A 19,890-nucleotide genomic window follows, 5' to 3' on the forward strand; every position below is an offset into this window, starting at 1 on the left:
GACTGTGTTGTGCAGGTTGTTGTTTTTTTCTCACAAATAAGTGAAGATATCACGGATATGCGTGGTATATGACATGAAGTGGCATTGGAAGATTGCTTGACTTTTACATGCTTAGTGAGAGAAATAGTATGAGATGCGTATGGATGTGGTATCAGTTTTCAAAGACTTTGACACAGCTGAACAATCCTTTTTATTTGGAGAGATTTACTAACAGCAGTTTGTTGATTTAACATGTTTGACGTAAATCGGGGGAATGAGGTTTTTCATCGCAAAGCCCCTCTCACCACCATTTACCCTCTGTTCTACACTTCCTTCTTTTATTCTCCTACATTACACATACGAGCACATTATGAGTGCAATGAGGTTGAAATGTACAGAGAATTTGCAGCTGCCTTTTAAAATGTGAATGATTGGTTCTTCGTATGCGATCTTTATGAATTTCATGTAGGACCTGAGACCAGAGACCCCACTAATTCAGCTTTTCAAACACGACTTCTGGGGCAGCCCTCTCAACTTGAACTCCAGCCACAAGTCTTACCGACCACTAACTGTGCTCACCTTCCGGTGAGATCACCACCTTTTATGTTGAATTGAAGTCACAAGGCTTGCAGTTCAAATGCATGGGTGATTTGCTTTGTATTGTTCACTTTGCATTTTCTTCATGGCATTCATTGTGACGTGTGGTGATCAGAAGGTATCCTAATGCATTTTATGAATGAAATGCTGAAGGTTATTGAATCAAAGCATACATTAGTACAATCTTTGTCAACCAACTTGGGGAAGCGGGCTTCGGACCTTTCAAAATAAGTCGGTCACCCCACAATGCATTGGCCCACATGTTCAGAACCCCTTAGTCTTCTTCTTGCGTATGGCAGCTTGGCTGCCGGGTAGCTATCATTTTGTTGGGGCTGATGCTGTGCCCCTATACCAGTACACTGGTACTCATTTTGCCAACCTCGGAAGGATGACAGGCTGAGTCAACCATACCTGGTGTTAATTCAGCAGAAAACGGGGCTCAAACTCAGGACCCTAAGATGCCAAGCCAGCCACCCTAACCACTAAGCCAACAGCAGGCTTAGACCCCTTCGTGCTAATTGCGTTCAGGGCATAATATATTATGTGTATAAGATAATGATTGATACGTAGGCCTATACATATCAAATGTAATATGTGGATTTGTCTTCGAGGTCTTTCTTCGACATCATGATTTATCATCCATTTTGTTCACTACTATGGCTCTCTGAGCTCGAAAACACATCAAATATATTGTTGTGGGAATGACTCTTAATGGGGGCAAAACTGTTTGGCATAATATTAGTTAATCCTTTGTATTTGTTTTGAATATGCCTGGTGTTGGCTTAATGGTCAGGGTGGTGGGCTTGGGATCCTAGGATCCTGAGTTCAAATCCTGCTCAGCTGTTGAATTAATACCAGGTGGGGTTAACTCGACCTGTCATCCTTCCGAGGTCGGCAAAATTAGTGCCAGCATGCTGGTATCCTGTGTCGGAGTGGCGACACGTCCAGGATTGTGCCCAGTAGCCAAGGAGACTGCTTAGGCAGCGCCAACGTTCTGCACAGAGTCTGGTCCTAATGGATGGATGGGTTTGTTTCGAATAAGCATAAGGTAATTTATTGTGAGGTTACATAATTTTCTCTCCAACTTGCAGATGGATGTGTTTCTTCCCTGCCCTCCTGTTGTTTATTCCCCCCACCGTGCCTTGGCTATGTGTTTTTATGTTCTTTTCCTCTGTATCTGTTTGCATTGTCGAAACGGAAGTTCACATCACCACAGGAAGCAGTGGGTTATTCATGTGGCATTACGGTTCATCGTGCACTGAGACAGCAGTTCCAGTTGAATGAGACACACCAGTCCGAGAGAAGAGGAAGGCAGTTGGCTGTTAGAGAGGGTTGCACTTTGTGAAGAGAAGGTTGTGCTTCCACTTTATGAACTTTGAGTCACCCATGCAGATTTGCGTTTCATGTCCTCTTTGGCCATCGAGTTTGCCCTGCAGTGTTGTCGAACTTCCGGCTGAGAAACGCCACACAGACCAGCCGCATTCACCTCTCTCTCTCTTTCTCTCTGGTCCTGGAGCAATCTCCCTGCCAAGGGAATTGAACTGCCCAGAAATCTTGCATGGCTTTGCCGCCAGATTTGAAAGCAACTTCACATTCTCTCATAAATTCCGTTTGAATAGTGCCTTCGGAAAGTAGTCACACCCCTCAACTTTTGTAACATTTTGTTAGGTGCCACAGTGTTACAGCCTGAATTTAAAATGGATTAATTTTTTTTTTTAATTGTCACTGCTCTGCACAAAATACCCCAAAATGATAAAGTGAAAACATGTTTTGAGAATTTTTTGCAAATTAATTAAAAATGAAAAAAACTCAAAAGTATTGCGTCGATAAGTATTCAACCCCTTTGCTATGACACTCCAAATTGAGCTCCGGTGCTTCCAATTCTCTTTGATCATCCTTGAGATGTCTCCACAACTTGATTGGAGTCCACCTTTGGCCGATTCAATTGATTGGACATGATTTGGAAAGAAACACACCTTTCTATACAAGGTGCCACAGTTGACAGTGCATGTCAGAGCAGAAACTCCACCATGAAGTCCAAGGAACTGTCTGTATAACTCTGATATAGAATTGTGAGGAGGTATAGATCCAGGGAAGGGGTTAAAACAATTTCTAGAGGGTTGAATGTTTCCAAGAGCAGAGTGAGCTCCATTATTAGGAAATGCAAAGAATATGGAGCGACCTCGACTCTTCCTAGAGCTGACTGTCCGAGCTGGAGGCAGAGTGTAGGTAGAAGGGTTGGTGTGTTTGGCGTCAGCCATTTGAGATAAGGGGGGGGGGGGGGTATGGAGCAGTGGGAGAAGGAGGATATGTTGGGAAGTCCTTTTCTGCTTTCCTTTCTTGAGTTGGAGTGTGTGGGAGGACAAAAAGGAAGATGTGTGAGCAAGTGGCCTGGGAAGCAGTAAAAGTCTCAATTTGGATTTGGAGGAGGTTTATGGAGGCAGGTCAAGCATTTTAGGTCATGGTTGGTTGTTTGGTAGTTTCTTCTGCCCCAGCATTTATTTCTGCTGCAATGGATTCTGGCAGTGAAAGATGTATGAAGATATATACAAGTATGGTTCATAAATTTAGAATATTGAGGCAAGAATCGTGCGCACTTAATAAATTGATTATAAATGATCAAGCGCTCAATTTGTCTTCAACATATGACATCTGAAGGAAATAATGAACAATATTCTCGGAAAAGTTTGGAAAACCATCATATCTCCTTTCAATATAGAACAACGATCATTTGAACACAAGGCAGCTGTTTTCAAATATTAGAATATGCATATATTCATGACACAAAATTGGAATAATTTGTATTTGAGGCCAAGAAACAGGAGAAATTTCTTCAATACTTGGTTGGTCATCCTTTAACTTTGATCACGGCCTTTATGTGGCAGGGCATTGATGCAACAAGGCAGTTGCATTCTTCTACCGTGATGGATTCCCAGCACTCAACCAGTTTATCCTTCATTTCCTGGACCATTTGGGGTTTGACACTCTGCTGTAAGCAGGTAGGGTGATTTACTTAATTTTTTGGATACATAGTCGAGGCTCGTGGGAGAGCGAGCACACTGAACAGATCAGGACGTCAGGACGTAACAGACAAAAACAGGACGCAAGACATGTAGGCATGAAGAAGGAAACTCCAAGGATATAAAACTGGAAAATTAGGAGAGATTTGGATGGGGTTAACGAAGGTAGAAAATATCATGGTTTTTAATTTGGGATGAAAAAGGGGGGAAAAAATGAGTGGAGGTGAGCAGTGATCCTGTATTTAGGTAGTTTTATGAGAAGAGCGTTGATGATGGACTGTTTGAGCCCTGCAGGAACCTGGGGGGACAAAGAACAGAGAGAGAGAGAGAGAGAGAGAGAGAGAGAGAGAGAGAGAGAGAGAGAGAGAGAGAGAGAGAGAGAGAGAGAGAGAGAGAGAGAGCGAGCGAGAGAGCGTGAGAGCGCAGAGGGTGCATGACCAGAAAAGAGGCAGGAGAAGACAGAGAGACCACTGACCTGTCTGCGATGGCAAAATGATCGGCCCATAGACTCATATCAGTTTCATTGCGGGAGATTCCAATGATCTGGAAGGCCTTGGTTTCCACAGCGTCAAGCTGAGCAAGATGTGAGGCAGGGGAGAGCAGTACTCCATCAAGCTGTGGTTGAAGGCCTTGTAGGTGGATAGGAGTTCAGGAGTGCTAAGGAAGGACTTTGTATGAAATGGAGGATGCCCAGTCAGCAGCTGGCTTTGGAGGCCAATGTTGAAATGTGGTTTGCTCAAGAAGGATCATGACTGATCGTGAGACCTAGGAGTTTGAATGACTGAACCTCCTCAAGAGGATTGTGAAGAAAGTAGACAGGAGGATTTGCTAGACGGTCCTTTCAGAGAAAGATAGTGAAAGTGTGAGATGTCAGGATCTCAAGACATATTTGAAGTGTTTGACCATCTTGTGCTTTTGTCAAGGTCTGAAGAGAGGGAAGAGGCTGCAGCCTGTCTGTCTGAAGGATGAGGGATATCATGGCACAGGGTCATCAGCAAATAGATAAAGATGATGTTCCAGAGTGTCAGAGAGATCATTGATGAAGATAAGGAATAGGACTGGGCACAGAACACAGCCTTGGGGCACTCCAGCTTTGACAGGTAGAGGAGATGGAGTGCCACATGTTGGCTTTTTTTTTAATTGAAATTCTCCCTCCACAAGGCTGAGAGTCACTAAATGTGTTGGGCTATGAGAGTAGAGGAAGTCAGTAAGCCATGTTTGGAGTTTGTCTTGGATGCCGTAAGCAGAGAGTTTGGAGAGCAAGGCAGGATGCCAGACTGTATCAAAGACACGAGATCCTGTATGTCAAGAGAGACTGCCCTGATCTCATGTGTGACATTGAGGGCCTCTATAAATTATTGGGAAAGTCCAGGCAGCATGTACAAGGTGGAGTGACCTGGTCTAAAACTAAACTGGTAATCTGAGATGAGGTTGGTTGGGAGAAGGAAGGTTTTTATATCAACTGCGATGATGGATTTCTTGACCTTGCTGATGATTGGAAGTAAGCGGATAGGTCTGAGGTTGAGGGGATCAGTTTTTGCACCTTTTTTATGGAGGGATGTGATGTTGATGGATTTTCAAGCAGATGGAAGATGACATAGCGCAAATGATAGGGTGAAAAGGACAGAGAGAGAATGTGCAAGACCAGCAGAGCAGGTTTTTAAGACAAGTGAACTGATGCCATCTGGTCCAGTAGCAGAGTCAGAGTCGAGGGTTGAAAGAACCTTCTCCACCTTCCCAGGTGCAAAAAACAGAGTCCAGGAGCAGTTGGGTATAACAGGGAAGGATGGTTACCAAGAATGAGGGCTTGTGGACAAGATTTAGAAGCAAACACAGAATTGAGGCATTTGGCCTTCTCACAAGCAGAGTCTGCTGTGGTGCCATTTGAAGAGGGGGAAGGGATGGGAGGGGGAGCATACACCAGAGACAGACCTAACAAGGTGCCACCAGGTTTCAGAGGAGGGACACAAATTTGAAAGTTCATTTTTGAGGTTGGAAAGATGTTTTCTTGCTCTCCTGAGAGTGGACACACACTTGTTGCGGACTTTTTGGAAAGCACCGAGATTGCCTTCGGTCGGATTTGCCTTCAAGGAAGAGAAGGCAAGTTGTTTCAGAAAGTCTATTTTTTGATGTCACAACTATTTTGGATGCTGCCATGCTTCGGGTCCCTTGTCACCAAAGAAGATACAAAATATTTTGATTCGTCTGTGACCATAATTGACAAACCACTGTTCCATGGACCAGCTCTCTCTCTCTCTCTCTCTCTCTCTCTCTCTCTCTCTCTCTCTCTCTCTCTCTCTCTCTCTCTCTCTCTCTCTCTCTCTCTCTCTCTCTCTCTCTCTCTCTCTCTCTCTCGCCCAAAACAGTCTTCTCCGAGGGATGCATTCAGGAGAGGCTTCATCGCAGGCACCTGGGAGTGAAATCCAAGTTCACAAAGACTGTGGTCAGGCATCTTCCTGGATGCTTCAACACCATTGTCGTTCCACCTGACACCAAGGCTTTTGGGAGACTGGAAACGGTTCTTCTTTGCAATATCAGCTAACTTCTTGTCATCCGTTGACATGGTGATCCATTTATACCCAGAATTCTTCCTGCATGATGCGATACAATGCTCGGTGCAAAGCTCTTTAGGGATACGAGATACTGTGGATTGCGAATAGCCGGTTTGTCTGGCGTTATCTGACTGTGACTTTCCATCATCGTTGAGTGCCTTGATTATTGCTTTCCATGTTTCAGAGATGTTGCACTTCATTCCCATAGGAAGACACATTTGCATAACACAAGTACACATGCATCCGGAGACCTTACAATCTTTATAATGAGAAATTAACTGAATTGAGATAGGTATCTCATCATGAAACATCATGTATTCTAATATTTTGACACAGGAAATAGCTTATTCTAATATTTTGACATAGGTATCCGGTCCACAGTATACTGGTCGCTGATTATTTTAAATTTTTTTTTAATAGAAGTCAATTTTCAGTATATTTTTTACATTTTCTGAGATGATATCATGAAAGCTTGATTTAGATGTCAAAGAAAAATTGAGCGGTTGTTCATTTATAATCCATTTATTAAGTACTTGCCCAGTTCTTGCCATGTTATTCAAATTGTATGCACATCCTCAAGTCATGTTGGAAATCTGATGTTATATCTACGACAGCAAGTTACAAACATTTTAATCCACCATGTTATCCCCAGTGTTGCAAGACTTATTTGTCCAAACCTCATCTTATCGCAAGTTAATGATCTAAAATACGCAGCTGGAATAATCATCATTTTGTATACAGCCTATGGCTGCTGGTTGCATCATTGCTGGGAGCACTGTTGTACCACTGATGCAGTGCCCCGTTTCCAGTGAGCTGGTGCTCATTTTGCTGACCTCGGAAGGACGACAGGCTGAGTCAACCCACCTGGTGTTATTCAATGGAAGGACATGGCTTCAAACTCAATACCGTAAGATCTTAAACCAACCACCTTAACCGATAAGCCAATATCAGGCTTAGTTGAAGTAATTAAAAAGTATTTGCAAAAGAAGGAGGAAGCTGTTCTTATTATTCTTTACCGTTGCCCAAATGAGCCAAAATTCATGGCACACACATGAGAAACAGATGGCTTGAACACATTTTCTTACCTTTTAAAGGGTTTATTTGTAAAGAAAAGTACAGGGAAGAGAATAGAAGAGACACTGTAATAAACGGTATAAACGAAGCGATCAACCGACACAGGTAGGAATGAGGGGGGCACGTAAACTTATGCACAAGGAATAATAAATATACCCTACTAAGGCGCCGGCAATACTACGAACCCTTACTAAGCCGAACCCTTACCAAGCCGTCATTTGGTTTGAGTTCCTACAGATTCTGGACCTTATAGGCATAAAGCTTCAGTTTTTTTTAATGCAAAATCCTGTGCACAATGGTGGTTGGTAGTCCCAGTTCTCTGGATGTGCATCAAATTGATTTTCTGGGACTTTGTTGAAATGATTCACACACTCGTTCAACGTCTGCTGCACTTGTGCTTGGTCGACCAGTACTTTTCTGTTTTTGACAACTTCCAGTCTCCTTAAACCTATCGTTCCCTCTGATATTACTCGACAATGACGGATTCCTTCCATACCTTGTACGGAAATTATGATGAACTTGCATGTCGGATCTTGTCTGAACCATTCGCCACACTGACCTTTCTCCTGTGGAGTCACCATTTTCTTTAACATTAAACCACCAGACCTGAAAATATAGAAAACTATGAGTTTATGTATCATATAGAACAAAGGGTAGCATTGTATCATTTGTGGTACGAAATATATTAACAACCAAAGTTGTCCAGGTCTTTTTGGAACACCCTGTATATTGTGACAAAAATTACTTGGGGGTTAATTATGCGATAGTTATCTGCTAATGAGGGTCAGCATAAGTGTTTGTGAACTCCAACAAGCATCGAACAGTCATCTGTATCGTTATATTTCCTGTCCCCCTTTATCCCTGTGTCGTCTTTTCCTCCCATCCATGTTTTATCTCAAATCACCGCCTTTGTACTTTCATACATCAATTGCATTCCAAACGTGGGTGTTCTACATGTGTTACCATGGAGCCTTGAACATGGGGTTTTACAACCATGGCAGGTCCATGTGTGCTACCTCACACAACCAACGCATCAACGGTGCATACATAAGACCTGCATGGTAGGGGGTGAGAGGGCTGGCTATATAAGGCCGGATGATCATGCTGCACAGAGACATGCAGTCGGGACGCCCAGCCAGCGACACAGAAGTCTCATCTCTGTCTGAGACACGCACATGACCAGGACCATCATCCTTCTCTTACAGCCGGGACCATCAAAGCTCTCCTCTTCTCTCAGATTCAGAGCCTGGGACTCCCTCAGCCACCCACTTCCACCCAGAGAGAGTGAGCACACAGCTATCAGTGCAGTAACAGACAGCCAATGGTGAAACCAGATCGGGAGAGGTGCCCGAGAGTGTGCCGGCATCACACCCTCAGTGCTTCTGGAAAGACACTCACCCACCTATGCACACTGTCATTCTCTTTTGTCTTATGTTTCCAAAATGTGTCTGGCGTGGCTTACGAAAGTGTTAAGATAATTAAGATACTGTTACCATCTATTTAAGCGCATCATCCACTTATCTGTATTTTGTTATTGCTTTTCACTTCCCATGTCCTGAAACCAGTATTTGTTTATTAAAACAGTTTGCTTTGAAACGAGTTGCTGTATATTTTGATCCACAGTTCCGTTGTCCTGTGTAAGTAACCCGCCTCACTCCCTTTAGGTCAACTGCATGTGTTGAAAGGGTCACGCAGTGGTATTAGTAAAACAACCGTATTGTGGTGGATTATCCGCAAGTGCACGGTGTTGCCTCCGTTCGGTGTCTTGGGAAAATAATTTTCTGGCAGTCTCACGTCACCCATAATGGAGACTGAATCCGTTACAATATCATCTGGCAGGATAGCCCAGAAGTATGAACACTCGTGTCTGAGTTGTCTACTCTGGGTTTGAATCTTGGCCCACCTATAAGCTGTCACCTAGTGTTTCACAGGCAGGGCGATTCGACATTGTGTGTGCCTCATGGATTTACGTTAAACATGGGCATCCTATCTGTTGGCATTATTTGCTGGTCGTAAGACCGCACAGTGCCTTTTGTAAAGAGTAGGCGAACCATAAATAGTTCCTTGGCCAAATTCCAAATCGCTTGCCTGCCCAGCACTAAAGGAATGCAATGGCAAGACACCCAATGTAATCCTTGCTGTGAGGCTGCTTTGACAGCACTGCATCTGCCTCTGGGTGGAGTACCACAGTCATATATATTTATTGTAACAGACTCTGCCTCCCTAATGTGGTGACACGAGATCACCGGACTTAAACTCCCAAGATGCTGAACAGAGGCGTACTGTGCACCCGTGGTGACTTCACTGTACGATATGATTACGATTAATTAATTTGGCTGTGCAACAGTTTTGAGGCATGTTCTGTTTTAAAGGAAATTTGGTTATGCTGGGGGGCGATTCTGCAGTTCAAAATCTACAGCAATAACACTGTAAAACACGACAGGGTTTTAATGAAAAAGAACTGAGGTATGGATGCAGTAAAGAATCAATGAAGAAAGCTGACAATATGAAGACCTGTCTGGTACGCTTAACTAACCAAAATGGTATCCACGTTTCAACCTTAAACTAAACTTATGACGTGCAATACAGGAGAAACGAAAGAATAGGACACAAATGGAGGCGGATGTGGAGGGGAGCTTTTCTTGAGGTTCCTGTGAGGTGCCGATGGGGATGCAAGCACGAGCCTCATGTTTCCTGCTGCAGCTGGAATGGCTCATGCTGTGGCACGCTCGAGTTGAGCTGTGTGCAGGACTCAGTATGGCACCAACCTTGTCCTCGTCTTGTCCTGGCACTCACGAGCTCGCTCCACCTTGTCTCTTGCTCTGACCCATTGATTGACTGACTGACTCACTAACTGTGAGACACTGATGACCCCTCTCACCCATTATTCACTCGATCCCAAACTTGGTGCTGACTCCTTCCTTTATCCTGATGTTGACTGTCTTACTCCCTCTACTTGTCTGTGGTACGGACTAACTCCCTCCAGACTTACTCTGTGCCGACAATCGGCTCATTTATGTAGTCACCGCCGTGTGCCCCCTGCTGTGATATTTACACCCTCGCCCCACAAGGGTTGCGCACTCACTCCCGCAGCGACAAAGTCACTCACATGTCACCACCACGTCAACAGAGCTGTATCCCAAGTCACTTTGTGGACCGCCATGTCACTAGAACGGGTTGGGCTCACAGACGTGCAACAGCCGTTTTGACGCGGGCGCGTGGGGCTCGCACACGCAAAACCATCATTTTGATGTGGTCTCATGGAGAGGTGAGAAATTATAACGGGAAACTATAAATGGTAAGCGCAAATGGAAAAGAGCGAAAAGAGAGGCACGGGGTGCTTGAGCAACAAGGAGCTTCTCGCACATTCGATTCGTCATTGCTAACTTGGGTTACAAAACACTTGTACTGACATTAATTAAGAGATAACTAATTAAATAACCCATCATAAACCGCTGTCGTTTTTGAAACGATATCCATTTGTATGTCTCTGTCAGTGAATCACGTAATAACAGCCTGATGTACACAAATGATCCATACCTTGTTGGGAAGATCTTTGATCGTGGATTTAAATGACCATGTTGCTGATGTTTTAAATTTTACAGATTTCAGCTCCTATTATATAATCACGGCTAATGCACTTGTAAATGTCACAGTTACACTATCGAGATAGTTTTAAAGTGTGTTAGATATTATTAACTTGTGATGTGTAATGAAGAAAACCTTCCTTGCTGTGTTGTATACTTTCCTCTCATTATTATTTTATTTTGTGTTAGCCACTTCCCCCACACAACGGGAAATTAGGTGTGTGTGTGTGTGTGTGTGTGTGTGTGTGTGTGTGTGTGTGTGTGTGTGTGTGTGTGTGTGTGTGTGTGTGTGTGTGTGTGTGTGTGTGTGTGTGTGTGTGTCCAGGCCATAACTTTTTAGGTGAGTTATTTCACTTTTGAGCTTTTGTCATCAAACTTTAAACAAATCTTTATGATGAGAAAATGGAAAAAAAAAAAATGGAAAATTTGATCAAGTGTGAAAGGGAACGTCATAGTAACGATAAATATCCCTGATTAGCCCACTGCAAGGGCGTTAAGAGTGAGATGCCCCGTTTTCTTAAATCGCTTGTTTCTTTATTTATTTACCATTGAGCTTCAGTGTGTCTGTCAAGGCCATAACATTTTTACCAATCGAGCTTTTGTCATCAAATCTTCAACAACACTTTATATTATTATGAGATTATGGAGAACACAAATGAATAAAATGTACAATTGTTTTTGTTTTTTTAACTGTCGTTTGGTTTCGTTTGAGTACAAAGCAGACACGGACAGGCGTGGCATTTTGAAATGCTTTCTAGTTTATTTAATTTTTGTTTTGTGAGCTTTCTCATTAATTAATTCAATTAGTCATTTATGAATGGCAAAATGTCCTCCTATGCCATCACCAGACTGAATTACCTGTTATCTGGAGGCTTGGATTCACGTGGCTTCCACCTGGGGAATATTTTGTTGCACATGGTCGTTTGCTGCATGTTCTACGATGTTTGCTGCTTGCTGGCTTGTCACCCATCAGCTCAACCTCAACAAACCTGCTCGCAGCGTGCACCTGAAGCCTTCCTCGCGGCACTGCTGTTTGCAGTGCATCCTGTGCACACAGAGGCGGTTGGTAGTAGTAGACATAGTCAGTACTTTGCATCACCATTCTACATTAGTACAGTATTACAGCTAGGAAATTGCAAATATAAAAAAGTATTATTGCTATTATTGATGATTTTCTCGTTTTGATGTTGATATTTGGCAATTGTGTTGTCTCAGGCGAAGGATCCATCCTTATAGATGGGATAATTCCCTCAGAATTGGTGTATTTTAATTTGGGTTGTAATAAGCACTCTCACTGGAAGCGACGCCATGCCATGCTTGTTTATACAGGGGGAATTTGTGGCCTTCCCCCACCCTGAACCCCCAGGGCTATGAATTGTTTTTCCGCCTTAAACCTTCTCGTGCACACCCCGAGTACAACCACCACTTTTCAAGTCATTTCATCCAGCAGCTCAGCCACCAATCATGTTAAATTTGATGAAGACGGCCATTTTTGCAAGCATATGGAAGTGTTCTGTTCGCATGCAGCTCGTAAAGCACCTCCTTTAATCGCTTGCTCTGCTAGCCAAGCGGCTTGCAACGCTGTTGATATGGAACAGCTGACTTTGGAAGCGATATCAAGCAATAGCAAGCCACTTGCTAATGGAGCACACCCCAGATGTTTTGAAAATGCTAGTTTGGAGTATAGATGATTCCCCTTTACAACATTCAATGTCTGCGGCTGCTGAAAGAAGAGTCAGGCAATTTTTAGGATTTTACAAGGGCCCTTGAGCCCCAAATTATTACTTTGGGATAGGTAGACCCCATCTAACCATTCCGCCAGTAAGCCAGGTAAGGCCATGACACTCCAGCCCTATAGGCCCATCACATGTTTATGCTTCCTGCTGGGAAGGGGAATAAAACAGGTTTAGAAATAGTTTAGTGGGAAGGGGAGCAGGATAGTTTAGAGATAGGTTTAGTGGCACAGGTTAGAATTTGAGTTTGGATTCGGAAAGAGTGAAACTGGTCGTCCTGCCTGCTGTCACCAATGTCTGCTTGCACGACCACCTGCCACTAGCTGCTTCCTGCAACAACCTGCCGGCCTGTCGGCCATCATGCATCATTTAAACATTTGTGTGCCGGCTAAATGCGCCTCTCAACGCTGAACTAGGGGATCTACTGGGAGGGAAATAAAGGAACTCTTTGGACATTATGGACTCCTTACTTATGAATGAAGAATGAGATGCCCATCCTCAGCGTCGCACCCTACCTCATTTGTAAATACCCTATTTGCTCGTGTGTAATCCGCTATCCTGTATAATATGCAGGGTATTATTCAAATAAATTTCTCAGTAAAATACCAGTTTATATGTACAACCCACTTTGTATGTAAGAGACTGCTTAAGCAGCAGCAACACTCTGCACAGAGTATGGTCCCAATCTCCTCCTCCTTCACTGCTCAAAAATAAACTCAAAACTCAGGACTGGAAATTTAGTTCACTCAAAGCAGTGACTTTTTCCATTCAATGTAGTGAGCCATTTTAGATGCGTTTTAATTCAGCACGAGGGATGACTTCTAACTTGTATGAAACACAGTTAATATAATAAATGATTGACATTTTGAATGTCCCAAGTTACTCTTCCAAAGTGAAATGTGACATCTATCAAATTATCACAGAAAGGTCAGGTCAGGTATGGGCGCATGCGCCAGAGCAGTGCATCGCTGCGTCCACTTTCCGCCGGTACTCCAGGGGCCTCCATCTGGCCATCCCCCAGGCAGACGCCTGGCCCATCCCCATCTCCTTGAGGTGCTGATCAACCTGCTGCAACCAAAATGTACCAAATGAATACGAAATAAAACAGCTTGCCTGCTTAAATGAATATCTTTATCTACTGACTGGGAAAAAACCCCCTTTTTATCCGTTTTTCCCTGCTGTGCAGGGGTTTGGCTTTTTGTGAGGCAATGTTTTATGGCCGGATGCCCTTCCTGACGCCAACCCTGGTCGCCTCTTACGACACACAGGGATCTGGTACACCTATTTTAACCGGGGTATACACCGGGACCAGTACACTGGCACTCATTTCGCCAACCTCGGAAGGATGACAGGCTGAGTCAACCCCCTGGTGTTAATTCAGCAGCCAACGGGGCTTGAACTCAGGACACTGGGATCCCAAGCCACCACCCTAACCACTAAGCCAACACCAGGCTTTACTGACTGGGAACATGGGATAAAAAGAGAAGACAGTACAGAAAGAAAGCTACTCCACGCTGCAATGTCCGTGCCCAAAGGTAGGTCCTGTCGGCACGCTATGAAGTGGTCATGGTCAATGCGTGCTCTTGCCAACCACGTTACCAGTGCCACGAACCCGAGGGACTCTCCACCACAGTGAGCCACCAACCAAGCACGAACAGTAGTCTCGGTGAAAAGCAACAGGGATGAGAAACCGAGCCAAAAACAGTGCTTTTATAATGTCCTTGTGGGGCATATCGGGTTACCTGTAGAGCATGCTCATTGGCTGGAGCAGCCAGTCAGACGATGATCCATGGGCTGTGCTTATTGGCTGGCAAGCTAGGGAATTTCAACACGATGTTTGAGGACACCAGACATCCATATATGGTCATATCTACATTTTATAGTGCAGTATATATACATACTAGCAGCGTGTGCTTACACATTGTGGAAGAATATAAACCGTGCTTCCCCATTGTCTCACCTGCATTTGATTTTTCATTTATTTATTTTCTTTTTTTTTCATTTATTTATATTTTCATTTACGGATACTTTCCGACAATTCTGTGAATTGTTCTGATGTACCGGCTTCAATGCCCATCGGCACGCAAAATTTCAACTTTCTACGTTACCCAAAAGGTACCGATCTTTAATATCAGTCAGTGAGTCAGTGGTAAGAAAGAGAGAACTTCAAAAATATGTATATATACATTGTTACGGTTGTGGAAATTCAAAAAGCACCATATAGGTCCTTAGATCAGTTATGTCGATAAGTCTGTGTTCAGATAGATTTCCCCACCGATGTTAAAAGGGAATTATTCCTGTAACTGGGCTGTGAAGGTTCAGTTAGCCGTTTTTCTTTTACTATCTTTATTTTGGACCAACCGCTTCACAACAACCACCTCCACCACCAACATCGCTCTCATCAACCACTTCACAACAACCACCTCCACCACCAACATCGCTCTCATCAACTGCTTCACAACAACCACCTCCACCACCAACATCGCTCTCATCAACCATCTCCACAACGACCACCACGACATCCCCTCACAACCTACGCAACAACGAACAGCAACGCCTCACCGTCATCTCCATTGCGCCGCCATCTTTGCGCCAGCGACGGCGAATTCACCCACGTCTGCTCTCCTTCGTTGGCACCAGGGTCGTTGATTTCACCCACGTCTGCTCTCCTTCGTTGGCACCAGGGTCGTTGATTTCACCCATATCCGCTCTCCTTCATTGGCACCAGGGTCGTTGATTTCACCCACCTCCGCTCTCTCCGAGCTTCGCATCGAAATCGGATCAGGAGATCGAAGGGGCGGAGCCAGCGGGGGGTCAGAGGTGAGGGATCGGAGATCAAACCTCGCCTCACAGATCCCATATAAAGGCGTGCAGAGACGCCAAGCAGGGAGTTGTGAAGAGTTGTGTGGAGTCGCATTGGGAGCTGGGTCAGCCTGGAGTCTGCAGACGGACGGGAGCTGGAGAGAGCGGAGCCTGGAGCGCAGCCTGCCATGCCGTGCCGAGCTGTGGGTCGCTGGGAAGAGGCCGGAGAGGAGTCGCCAACCAGCGGCATAACGGTCCGAGGTGATCGGGCCCCGGAACAGTGTAAACGACGCGGAGAAACGGATGTGCTCTTAAGAGAGCATCAACTCTAAAAGAGCAAAGGCCCGTTTATTCCTCTGAGGCATTGTTGACTAGGCCCAATCGATCGGGCCGCTTGATGAGGCCTGGGCCGCGCCGCGGTCACGCCAGCTGCCGTGTGGACAGGACGCCAAGGAGCACCCAGCGAGTCACCACGAAGGCGGTAGGTAACCAGCGCGGCCTCTCGGAGCTCCTTCGGTCTCCCAAGCTCTGAGAAACATTAAAGGCTTAAGAGCCCGGGCCTTTTCTTTCTGGGGTTTTGAATGAACGTTGTGGCACCATGTCCTTAAGTAGACCGGTTGATAAGTAATTGTACATAATAAATAGATGGTTGTAGTTCTTCTTGCTCTTGTTTTGTCCCATACGTGCATTGGTTGCATACATGACTGCATGATTGTATACGTGCATTGGTTGCATACATGACTGCATGACTGCATATGTGTCGTTTTATAAATAAATGTCATTGTTTAAATGTTGACCCTTTCGTTGTGACCTTTCCCTCATTGAACTGCCATAATTGAGTTTGGAATATAGCTGGCTTTTTTTAATAGCCGATAAAAGAATCGGGTCCAACGGGGCTTGGCGATATACACCGCTCGGTTATCACAAAACGGAGCGAGCTGCTTAGCGGCTCGTTTCCAAGCAGGCCCCGTTGAGGTGCAGTCTCTCGGTAGTCTGCCCGCGCGATTAATTAGGTAAATCGACCATTCGGCGATCGGACCCTGTAGCGCGGGTAGAATATTGACAAGGCTGTGGTGTGATTAAAGATTCACCCGTAGCTGGATTTCGGCATTGATCCGAAAGCTGCGACTAGGTTTGTCTGTTCGGTGGGCGAGAGCGGCCGCCATTGGCTAGAAGCGGTCGCCCGCACGCCGGAACGGGTGGAAACCACAACAATATATATGATTTTTTTTTTTTAAGGCTCTTCTTGCGAAGTAATTGCATTAGCTCCACCCGCATATTAGGCATGAGCTCAGCAGAGCTGCAACCCCCTACTTCCCAGTTCCCAGTGTATGAGTGTACTATAGCCAATACCGGCAAGAGAGTCTTTTTTTATCGACCAATCCACCCTGGAGAGGGAACAAAGAAGAGCTTTTTAAAAATCTAAATTGTTCTTAGTTATCCCCAGAACTGTTTTGTGTACCACAGACAGGTTGATGTGTGGCAGGCATTTCCTGTTTGTCAGAATGCATGCAGCAATAGCTGGTGTGGCACTTGCCTCCTGGTGCCTACTACAGTAATAGGGTCTGATCTCGACATATATATATATATATATATATATATATATATATATATATATATATATATATATATATATATATATATATATATATATTTATATATATATATTTATATATATATATATATATTTATATATATATATATATATTTATATATATATATATATATATATATATATATATATATATTTATATATTTATATATATATATATATATATATATTTATATATATATATATATATATATTTATATATATATATATATATATATATATATATATATATATATATTTTCACATTCACAGGGTCTAAGGTTTATGTAGAGTTGTCACACAAATCATGCAGACAGAGACACCAGACAACACTACAACTTCAAAAAAAAAACTGTCAGTGGTTTTGGGGAAGTGATGTAACTTCCTGGACCACTTGGTGATGCCGCTTTTCTTTCCGCAGTCAGCAGTGCAATTTAGGATTAATTTCTCCCCCCCCTCCCCCATTTGCATCCCCACCTCAGTGGGATGCCAACAAGGAAACAGCACATATCATTTTTAGAATCTTTGGTATGATTCAGCCAAGGTCAAAGTCAAACCACTGACTTCCTAGACTCAGAGCACATGCTCGAACCATAATGCCACTGAGTCTGGTCTCATGCAACACATTTTCCATACATGAAATGTTCCCCTCCCTATCCCTCCATTCATATACCCCTTATTTACCCTCCCCTTATTCTTAGCTCTTCTCTTCATATTCTTTCTCCTTCTTCTACACTTCCATACTCGGTTTTCTCTCTCTCTCTCTCTCCTATTCTCTTTTCTTTAACTTTCCTTAATTTTAATTTTCTAAATTTCACATCACCCCTTTCCCCATGCATATGAAATAATTAGATGTCATAAAATGTAATAATTTGTAATAATCAAAAAATTTTTTTGTAAAAAACCTGAAAGTCCCTGTAAGTGTCCATCTTGTTACCTCTGTGGACCCCACCCAATCCCTTTCCCTTCTACAAATCTCGTCATGTCTCTGTTCTCCACTGTTTTGTCCTTCCCTTTCCCACCCCTCTGATCTCCTGCTCCCCTTGTTTTACATTCTGTGTGTTCGCTAGCTCTCTTACGAGCCTCGACATTGCATACAAAAAGAAAAAGTACGCAAAAGTTTGAAGACCCTGGATGGGCAGAATTTCCTTTCTTGCTTCTACGATCAATTGTTTTTCTTTTCAACTTTTTGTTTCCACGGTCGAGGCTCATGGAAGAGCAGAATGGAATGAGGGAAAGACCAACAGCAGAGTAGAAGTGAGAGTGAAGCTTTCAAATGATCGTGAATAATTTGTCTTGCATTCACACTGTGCAAAATATTCCACGTCAGCAACCAAAACTTTTCCAGAGAGATCTGTAACATCACACAAAACGAACAACCAACAATTGAAACTTCATAAATGAGTTTGAAATTCCATCTGTGACCTTTAATTAAGTGCGACAAATACAAACCGCACAAACCTTAGGTCACATCCTCTCGTGTGCAGCCTTGTGGCTGCTGGTTGCATCATTGGTTAGGGACACTGCTGTACCACTGATGCAGTGCTCCCTATTTTATCAATATGCTGGTGTTTGTTTTTTCTGATCTCAGAAGGATGATGGGCTGAATCAACCCCACCTGGTATTAATTCAGCAGCCAAGACTCAAACTCAGGCCCCAAAGTTCACAAGCCAGCCACCCTAACTCTTAACCCAACTCCAGGTTTCATCTTAAGTCAAGGCTCCATTAATCCTGTAAATGATCCGCCTCCAGATTGTTGCAGGCACCCATGCAATCCGATGCTCAGCCACGTCAGCATCTTTCTTTACATATATTTTCCCAACAATTGAGCCCAAGCGATGAAATAATGAAATGTTGTTGTGCACATGCAAGCATGTTTTAAAAGAAGCAACTCATGACAAGATATTATCATTTGCTGTTTGTTGTATGAGATTTTAAACACTGATGACATATGTACTCAAGACATGAACACGAAGTTGAGAAAAAGGTCTCACCATTGTGAGGATGTGCTGCCTCACCACGGTGTGCCAAGAGTATTGTGTGCACGTGTCCCATCGCAGGTGGCAGGGATCGTTGGCAGAGCAGACCTGCTTTGTGCTGCGTTCTTCTTTCTCTCCTTGTCATCCTACATGAAGGCTTTCAACGCTGCTCTGTCCCAGCGTATGTCTTCCTTTTTTGCACTTTCAAATCCCTCTTGACCAGTGGTTCCCAAACGTTTTTGTCCATGACCCAAAATTTGAAATCACATTTGCCTCGCAACCCAAATGATACTGGTACCTAGTGTACCTATGATAAAAATTGTCAGAGAAAATGCTTTTGACATGAACCCCCCCCTCAAAAACTGAGATTTTGAGGGAGGGGGGGGTTCAAGTTTGGGTCACGACCCTGGGTTTGGGAACCCCTGCTCTTGATGAACACGTGACAAGTTTTGAAATTTGTTGTTTTTCATTCCTCATCCAAGTATCTTTGACTGTTCTGGCTGTGAAAATACACTGGAATTTCATTTCAACGTTGCTCCAAGTGTTGTAATGCTTCCAGATGCTCATGGAATGTTATACATGTGCAAGATATCCTGTTAGTGTATGGCTCGTTGGTCTAGGGGTATGATTCTCGCTTAGGGTGCGAGAGGTCCCGGGTTCAAATCCCGGACGAGCCCGTTTTTTTCTTTCTTTCAGAAAATTTAGTTTTATATTAAAACAAAAATTCTTCAAAAGAAGATGTTTGTGAAGTCATGTTGATCTTCTTTAGCAGAGTTTTTACATCAATGTGTCAGGTGACTCTTGTGTCACTGTGCATGTTGGAGCTGCTATGAAAATGTGCACTCGATGAACGTGACGATTTTAATCTTTCTTTGGAACGACGTTCGTCTGTATTAATTACTTTTCTCATCCCTACTTCTACCTGCTCATCTGAACTTTTCCCCTTCTTCCAAACACATGACCTCTTTGGTGGTCG

General features: G+C 43.7%; 1 protein-coding gene and 1 non-coding gene across 7 annotated transcripts in view; both read left to right on the top strand.

Annotated features, from left to right (window-relative positions):
• TMTC4 (transmembrane O-mannosyltransferase targeting cadherins 4) overlaps positions 1-19,890 on the top strand; it is a 102,342-nt gene that overhangs the window by 14,457 nt on the left and 67,995 nt on the right. For 4 of the 6 annotated variants that reach the window (XR_015060296.1, XM_085889146.1, XM_085889148.1 and 1 more), the window contains exons 3-5: positions 449-564; positions 11,658-11,871; positions 18,996-19,095. Coding sequence is in view for 5 of the 6 variants with exons in the window: in XM_085889146.1 (XP_085745272.1) it covers positions 449-564; positions 11,658-11,871; positions 18,996-19,095 (430 nt within the window). In the remaining variant the exon portion in view is untranslated. Of the gene's footprint in view, positions 1-448; positions 565-6,889; positions 7,056-11,657; positions 11,872-18,995; positions 19,096-19,890 lie in introns of those variants that run through there. The other 2 variants (XM_085889151.1, XM_085889149.1) reach the window with 2 other exon arrangements.
• On the top strand, positions 19,520-19,591 carry TRNAP-AGG (transfer RNA proline (anticodon AGG)). Its single transcript has one exon. It is a non-coding gene; the product is annotated as a tRNA-Pro (tRNA).

The sequence above is a fragment of the Eptatretus burgeri genome, chromosome 7 (assembly GCF_056783735.1).
Source record: "Eptatretus burgeri isolate ZD-2024b chromosome 7, Ebu_testis_v1, whole genome shotgun sequence".
Classification (NCBI taxonomy): domain Eukaryota; kingdom Metazoa; phylum Chordata; class Myxini; order Myxiniformes; family Myxinidae; genus Eptatretus; species Eptatretus burgeri.